The sequence below is a fragment of the Diplotaxodon limnothrissa genome, linkage group LG7, assembly GCF_057381915.1.
Source record: "Diplotaxodon limnothrissa isolate DT_005_m linkage group LG7, D_limnothrissa_male_GT1.1, whole genome shotgun sequence".
NCBI classification, from domain to species: Eukaryota; Metazoa; Chordata; class Actinopteri; order Cichliformes; family Cichlidae; genus Diplotaxodon; species Diplotaxodon limnothrissa.
In genome coordinates this window covers 60296030-60304736 of record NC_140602.1, presented here as the reverse complement: position 1 = coordinate 60304736, position 8707 = coordinate 60296030, and the positions used below count along the sequence as shown (strand labels likewise).

General features: G+C 41.0%; 1 protein-coding gene across 1 annotated transcript; it reads right to left on the bottom strand.

The window, feature by feature from the left end:
* On the bottom strand, positions 1-776 carry pnx (posterior neuron-specific homeobox). Its single transcript, XM_085358579.1, is given in 3 exon segments — positions 1-455; positions 547-722; positions 724-776. Coding segments are annotated over 3 exon segments (684 nt in total).
* Positions 777-8707: the final 7931 nt, after the last annotated feature.

Below are 8707 nucleotides of genomic sequence, written 5' to 3'. Positions count from 1 at the left end.
TTATGTGTAATAATGACAGATGTGCACCAGGGGCAGTGATGCAAACAGCTGGAGCGGAGGGTGCTGCTGGCGGAAAAGAGAACTGTAGTACAGAGAAGAGCAGAGCGCAGGATGGGAGGACAGACCGTATTTTTCATCTTCGCCCTCCTTCGCCTGCAGACGCTCTTTCTTCCACTTTGTGCGCCTGTTTTGAAACCAGATCTTTACCTGAGTCTCGGACAAGCGCATGGCTGAGGCGATGGTGTGTCGCTCCAGCACCGACAGGTAGTGGCACTTCTGAAAGCTTTGCTCCAGAACCTGCAGTTGCTCCAGGGTGAATGCGGTACGGACCCGACAGCTTTTTTCTTCCGAGCTCTGAAGCTGCGTAGCACACAGCGCTCTGGCCATAGGGCTGTTGTTTTCACTTGAGGTGCGATTGTGTAGCTTTCTGGATTTATTTCTGGAAGTATGACTTCCTGAAAGAGAATGATAAATTATTATTTCACTTGTGAATACATTATTACATTTAAAGTTAAATTCTCAGGCCTCAGAGAGTTTTATTCTCACCCGGAGCTCCTGTGTCCCCATTACGTATTTTTTCCCCTGTAAACTTCGTTGGGTCCAAAATATCTTCCACGGAAAACGATGTTTTGTGGATGAGCGGCAATTTGGCTTCAGCTGGCTGCATTTCAGCTTGCAGTGGTCCGCTAAGGGCACAAGTAATCAGTGTTGGTGTCTGTGCTTATATGTACTACCTCTTCGAACACCACCGGGGCGCTTTGAAATTTACATGTCATTCAAAAAGATACCCAAATGAAGCAATGCGTCTTCCAGAAACAATTGCACCCAGCGCCCTCCATGTGAGGACGATCTGTGGGACCCTCGGGTACTTCAAAATGTAAATGTGAGGCCCCAGGGTTGGGGGGGTGTGGTGTGGTGTGGTGTGGTGTGGTGTGGTGGGGCAGTTATTTATTGCTCCGGATCCGGTTAAAATGTGCCTTCTTTCTTTCAGCTCGTGTTCCTTATCGTTGCTTGGCAAGTTATTGTTTGCAAATAGGGGATTTTCCGCTGTTAGGACACGTACATGGTGGTTGTTATGCTAATTTATTGAGTCATCACAGGGAAAGTTTCAGCCTTTTCCTTCCTTGTATTCCACTTTTCAGGGTGCCATTTGTCTTTTAGAGCTTATGTTTTATTAGCTTGTGGGTTTAATTAGAAGGCACAGACAACTTTATGACAGCCATCGGATCATCGCAGACTGATCGTGTGCAGCCCTTCTCGTTAGAAAGACTGTTAAGATGTGAAGATAGATAAGTTTTCCATCACTCTTTCTGTTAATTATTTTATGTACCGGTATTTGGTGTTAAAATGCTTATTAAATTTTAAAAAAATCTAATGTTATATCTATCTATCTATCTATCTATCTATCTATCTATCTATCTATCTATCTATCTATCTATCTATCTATCTATCTATCTATCTATCTATCTATCTATCTATCTTGTGAGTTACTCACAAAACAGAAAGAATTCAGCATTTTTTAAACTGAACTGACTAAACTGTTGATGACTTCACTAAACAGGTAACCCTAAATATCAATATATGCACATGATGCTGAGTGTAAAAAATGGCTTATCTTCATTATCAAAACGCTCTTGTGCCTTTCCTAACTATATTTCTACACTTAGTTATTCAAATTAACTAGATATATTGTATGTACAAATAGAAAGAAGTTAACCTTAAACGCAAATGTCAGTAATTGATCACCTTAAAAAATTTATATTGTACTACCAGTGCACTTTTTTGGTGTTGTTTAAGATACTCAAGGCACTCATGTTTAACTGTACCATCAGACTTAAAATATTAACTTTGATGTACTCTTGACTTAATAAAGACTAATCACTTACTATTTTAAACATCTAATGAAAGTTCCTGCAACATATAATTTCTTAAATTATGTTTACTTGAACAGAAATCTTGTTTATGCAAACAAATGCAAACAATTACCTTAAAAAAAACCAACAAATGTTACTCACACTATTTCTGATATGTCATGCCATTAAGGCCAATACATGATTAAGACTCATATGCACACCCAAGGCAGACAGCGTTTATCATTTCAAAGCTTTTATTTTCTACAAGGAGAGAGGAGAGTGTGATTGGTCACATAGCATAGAAGTTGGAGGACCTCACGACTGAAGGATACATCAAGGAGTCTCCTTGGCGGAAGACCAAACAAGAAATCAATGAACCACCCTCTTTCATATACAGTGGAGTAGATGGACTTTCTGTTTATGTAGTCTCTTCTACATATGTGTGGCCTCTGCACCCTTATTGGCAATCATCAACTGCATCTGTCACACAGCTGAGACACCAAGAGATGGACAGCAGCAGCAGCGGATATGACTTTCTCACAGCTGTTTGGCCAGGAGATAAAGGTACTGGCCCTGTGTACACATGGTGCTCAGTACTTTTAATATGCTACTGCGTGTTGATGACTATGACATATCAAACTTGTCTAAGATCTCCCAGAAGCTATTTTGGTTGGCCATGTACCACAGGAACATCAACACCTTCTTTGTCACAGGAACTCTTGCGACAGCTCTTAACTGGGTTCTTTTTGTAAGCTCTTCTCCTGCAGCTTTGTAAGGAGGTATTCAAACTGTGGCTTGGTGACTCACAAGCGACGTGCAAAGGTTTTGCTATCCATGTCAAGCATGAGCTGCTACTCTGTCCCAGTGTTCAAGAGTAGGGATGCACCGATACCGATACTGGTATCGGGTATCGGGGCCGATACTGTAAAATGTGTGTGTACTCATACTCGTAAAAGTTAACCGATACCATGAACCGATACCAACTTATTTCATTAATCAGAGGGTGGCTTGTCATTTCTGTTGTAGTTTTTTAGATTGGCCACTAGGGGGACATTCCGCGCTAAACAGGCACAGGGTTAGGCGAGTGAGACTGGCGACTCCAGATAAAAAAGAGAAACTGGAGGCTGCTGTAGCTAGACTAAACAAAATGTCAGCAGTGTGGACCGGAACAGCCAAATTTAACTCAGGTTTTATCGCTCTGGATGACCAGCCAATGCCGGTCGTGGAAAATATAGAATTGCATTGTCTTCTCAGCATACTCGAGCTGCGATATGAAATTCCCAACTGCCCATACATCAGGGAGATAATGGTGCCAAAACTTTCTGAAGAGGTAAAGACAAGCAGTGTGTCAGTCTTTGGTTTAACGGCACAGTAGACTGATGAGGAGTTTGTTCGTCAATGCCAAATACTTTCGTTATTTTGTTTGTTTGTTTACAATATGGACACTGCAATAATTTAAAAGTTTATTCTATTCTCAAACCTAATTTGTATTTATTTTATTCCAAACATAAGTGTTTATTTATTATTCTGAAAGCTCAAGACAGTGCCAATAGTTCAGTGATATTTTGTAAAATTACAATGTGGAGACTCTGCAATCATTTAACAGAAGTGCTTATTTTTCACTTGAAATTTTTTTGTGGTCATTTTTATTAAGATTTTATTTTTTTATCGGCAGGGAATATAATAAAACCTGTCTTCCAATTAATTGTATTTATGTGCGTGAGTGTGTGTGTGTGTGGTAGAAGTATCGTTTTTCTGTACTCTGTATCGGCAAGTACTCAGATCCAAGTATCGGTATCGTATCGGTTTGAAAAAATTGGTATCGTTGCATCCCTATTCAAGAGGAAACATTGTGTGAACCTCTAGTGTTGTCTTTATAAACAAAAAATGAAGAAGAGAAAAACAAAAGTAGAGAGAAATTGTTATCAACATGTGTGTGCTTTTTGAATGAAACAGTCCATCTGCTGATAGAAAAGCTACTTTAAAAAAACTGCAGCTAACAAGACATCAGCGAGTATTAATTAAATTGATTTGTTTGTTTTTTTATATTCTTTACTACATTTTTATATACAAAAATGTTTCCTTTCTATGAAATTTTGATCACTAGCAGCCCTCAACTCACGCATTCATCCTCTCATGAACCCACAAATGGTGTGTTACAATGAAATGAAAAGTATGTTTTCTGCTGGAAATATAAAAAGAAGCAACATATGTGACCTCTGTAATGTCTCCTCGGGTTCTTTAGATGAATGGATGGGGTCAGGTCAGTTTTGCAGCAACAGCCCCTTTTTTCAGCATTTACATTTATGACAAACAGCAACAAAGTAGAATGGTTAATTCTCATGGGCAACCAGCACAAGCCCTCTGTTATTCTGAGGATTACCCACAATTTGTTTTCCTTACTGTATATATTAACATTCTGTTGAAAACAGTCTAGTTTTCCTTTTTCCCCCACTAAGTTATATGTCACTATAGCTAATACTAACTAATGTAAGTTGATTACAGCAACCAACCAACCAACCAACCCAGTGATATCACATTCTGTACAAACAGAAAATGGTGCCAAACATGTTCTAAAAACTTAATCTGTAAACAGTTATGTCTTAAATCCAGCTTCACGGATGGTGTTAAATCTATGGCAGTTTTTTAGAGGAGGTGTTCGTGTTGTAAATTAGCCTTACATGTGGTGTTTCATGTCCACTTTCAACAATTAAAATACATTTAGACCACAAAAGAGAACAATTGCCCCTATTTCAACATTCTTGGTGACAAAGTTGTTGTAAAAATGTTGATGACAAAAATTATGTGCAATTTTGAATAATTTGTTTTACAAATCAAAGTGTTCTGTGCCAAGAATCTTTATAAACAAAACAGAATGAATTAAACCAATTGGTACCTTAACCTTAACTCACACTGAAAGGCAGGTCCACTTTTTGTTGCAGACACCTCAAGAAGGTTGGCCAGTTGTAGACAGAAAAACTGTGTTTCAGTCCAGATATAGTTGACAACAGGTAGTGCTCAGATTCACAGCGAAATAGAAGGAAACAGTTGCCTACACCAAAAGAAAAGTGGCCAAAGACCATTTCTCTCTCTTTATTCCTTCTGATTTTTCTCTAGTTTTGATTACAGTACATACAGCCCATTTTAGGTTGCACAGGTAGTCCAGGATGACGCATTCATGCAATGCCATAGGAAGAAGGCTTGCTGTGTCTCTCAGCACAGTCTCAAGAATTTGCTAGTGACAGGCTAACAAGGAGAGCTCAACAGAGCTGTAAATGGTATCAGCTAAGCTGCAGCACTAGTATCTGTTCTTTTGTGTCTAGAGGTACAGAACATACACTGCCACAAAAATGACCTCCAGCTGGCTATTCATGTGCATGATTTCTCCACAAGGTCTGCATGAGGGCCCAAATGTCTTAGAGGGAGCTGTGCCCACAGCATGTACGTTAATTGACATTCCCCAGAGAATATCAGTTTTTGTCTCAATGGAACCTCATTGTCTCCACAGACGACAGTTCATTAACAGTTGGGGGCGACCGTGGCTCAGGGGGTTGGGAAGCGCATCTGTCACCGGTTCGATCCCCGGGCTCTCTGTCCTGGTCGTTGTGTCCTTGGGCAAGACACTTTACCCTACTTCCTACTGGTGTTGGCCAGAGGGGCCAATGGCGCGATATGGCAGCCTCGCTTCTGTCAGTCTGCCCCAGGGCAGCTGTGGCTACCACCGTAGCTTGCCTCCACCAGTATGTGAGAGTGAATGAATAGTGGCATTGTAAAGCGCTTTGGGTGCCTTGAAAAGCGCTATATAAATCCAATCCATTATTATTAACACATTTTTTGTTATCAGGGAAATGCTGACCTCTACCTCTTGTTGGAAAATCCCCCCCCCCTTTTGATCCTTTGAGATTTGTCTTGAAAATGCATCTCTGAAATTAAATACAAAAACATTCTATAACCAGTGATTAATTGTGGACTCCTCTGTGACACTTGTTGTAAATGCATTAACAATAAAATTAGAAAAACAGTTGGAATTTGCAAATAGCATGTTTGTGGTGCCATTTCTTTGGGTTTATGGGTCTTTATTTCATTATACCTGAACCGGTTTCTTTTGGTGTTTTTTCATGCCTTTAGTTCTGAGCTATGTTCAAGCTCCTGGCATGCAATTGTCACGGTTCTGGGTCAGTTCTGACCCAGCATTTTGGGTTTTCATGTTTTGGTTTGATTTTGTATTTTTGTTTATTTTCTTGATCTATTGTCAGGCTATGAGGATGATGATGATGATGATGATGATGATGATGACGATGATGTTTAGTATGTTCCAGCTTATTCTGGTTTAGGTTTAGTTCTGCCCATGTAAAGTCCGTGTTTCTTAGTCTGCATCTTTGTGTATTGTTTCCTGTTTTATTTTGAAGGTTTACATCTTATGTCAGTATGTCTAACTTCACTCCCCCTGTCTTGTTAGCCCTAATCTCTCCCAGTTGTGTCTCCCTCCTGTTTTCCATTCTCTGATTACTCCCCTGTGTATATAAGCCCTGTGTTTGCCTTTGCTCAGTGTTGCGTTGTACCCTCAGACTTGCTTGTGTGTTTCAGTTTCCAGTGATTCAGTGTCAGTTCGTGTTTTGCTTTCTCGCCAGCAATAAAGCTGAGGTTTTTGAGTTTCAATTCAGTGTTCGAGTCCTACATTGGGATCCTCCTCTCCATCCCTCCGCACACAGAGCCCTAACAGCAATGGTTTTGAGCTCAGCATTAATTATGCTTTGGGTTCCTTGTGTTTGTCAGTTGTGCTTATAAATTTCTTATACATTTGCTCTACTCTGCTCCCTATTAATTCCCCATTGTATTATTTTGTTTCTAGTTTAGTCATAAATTACCTTACATTTGTTCCACTCCTGTTCTCTCTCTGTGTTTCATCCTTGTTTATTTACTTTTTGTCTAGGTGTCAGTATCTGTTTAAGTGTTTATGCTTCCTGTTTTATTTTGATGGTTCCTTTTCTTGCATATATTATGTTCAGTTTTTCTTCCAATGTCTCATTATGCCTAATTTGTTCCTGCTGTGTCTTGTTCTCCCAAGCGGTCTTTACTTGCCCTACCACCCTCCTGTGTATATTAGACTTGTAGTCAAGACCGCCTAAACCAAGCCCAAGACAATACCAAGACCAGAGGGTATCGAGACCAAGAGCAAGACAGACCGAGTCAAGACCAAGACAAAGTCGAGACGAGACTGAGATAAAAAAGTCTTTAAACTACAGCCAGATGCTGCTTCGTTTACGGGTGTCAGGCATATTTATGTGTTTTTGCGATGCACTCTCACAGCCCTCCTCACCGCTGTCTACTGTTTCACTCACTTACCGAGGAGACAGACGCACGCTCCACTTGACTGTCGCATCTCTCATCCTCTCCGTTTTTCACATAATGATATTATCCAATATCCTTGCATGTGATTGGCCAAAATATGGAGTGATTGGAGCATAGCTGAGCCACTGTGTGAGAGTTGAGCAGCGAAAGGAAATTAAGTGAGGAGCTGGCTCTCGCTCAGTGGGAGTCGACTCTTCGGATTCACTACAAAGCACTCTCTAAGCACGGCTCTTAGAGCTGATGCTTTTGTGCATGACACATTATCGAACGTTACGTTGTGTGTCATGGATACTGTTTACTCCAAATCTCCCGACCACTATGTCGATCTGAGACAGCAATTCCAAGACAAGACCGAGATCAAAGTCCGTCGAGACCAAGACAAGACCAAGACCACGTAAAAGTGGTCTCGAGACCAAGACCGGTGAATCCTGAGCCAGAACAGCTGCAGTCCTTGCCTCCAGAAGGGTTGGCTGTATGCTCTACAAGCAGCCCCAGCCTCTGGCATCTCCAGACCACCCTGTGTTGTGTGGGTTTGGGGTTATGTTTTTTTTTTTTGTTTTTTTTTGTTTTTTTTTGTTTTTTTGCCTTCCCAGAATATCCTGTGAGTCTTCTCAGTCAGCCCCACTCTCCTGTTAAACCACTGGTGGGTTCTAGTCACTGTCACTGGTCCCCAGCCAGGCCACCAGAGGGTCTCCACCTTCAGTTCCAGTGGCAGGCTCCAGATAGTTTCCTCCTTCAATGCCATTGCGGGCCTCATCCCCAACCATCAGCTGGGCTCCACCTCACCTGTTGACCTCATTCCCTATCTCGTCACTTTTGCTTCCTCCATTCGTTCTTCCACAGGGTAATGTAGGGTGACCAACCATCCTCTTTTTTTGCACTTGTTGACTTGTAAAAGCTTATATGATATTTTTTATTTCACCATTCATTAACTCATTCACTGCCAGCCATTGGCAGTGAATGAGTTAAACCCATTGACTCATTCACTGCCATTGACGGCTATAGACGTCAATGGCAGTGAATGAGTTAACCGCACAGAGAACATCGTTTAAGTATGTTAAAATTTTCTTTAAACAAACAGTATTATTAAAGTTCTTCAAGACTGGGCCGAGTGGCCTCTTTTTTGGAAGTCTAAATATGGTCACCCTAGGTAATGTCATCTTTGTTGCCAGTCGATTGGGAATAAGCCAATTCCGAATTTTTGGTTAATTTTGCTGAGAAAAACAAGTCTGTGAGCACAAGGAACACTCAAAATCCAAAGAAACATATGTGTGGATGCTTTGCTGGTGACATTGTGAAGGGACACTGAACCAGTATAGCTACCACAGCATCCTGCATTGACATGCCATCCCATCCAGTTTGCGTTTAGTTGAACCAGTTTGACCAAGAAGGAGAGTAATGCTGTGCTAGATGGCCTGGCCTCCACAATCAACTGATCTAAACCCAATTAAGATGGTTTGGGATGAGATGGACCACAGAGTAAAGGCAAAAGGGCCAACAAG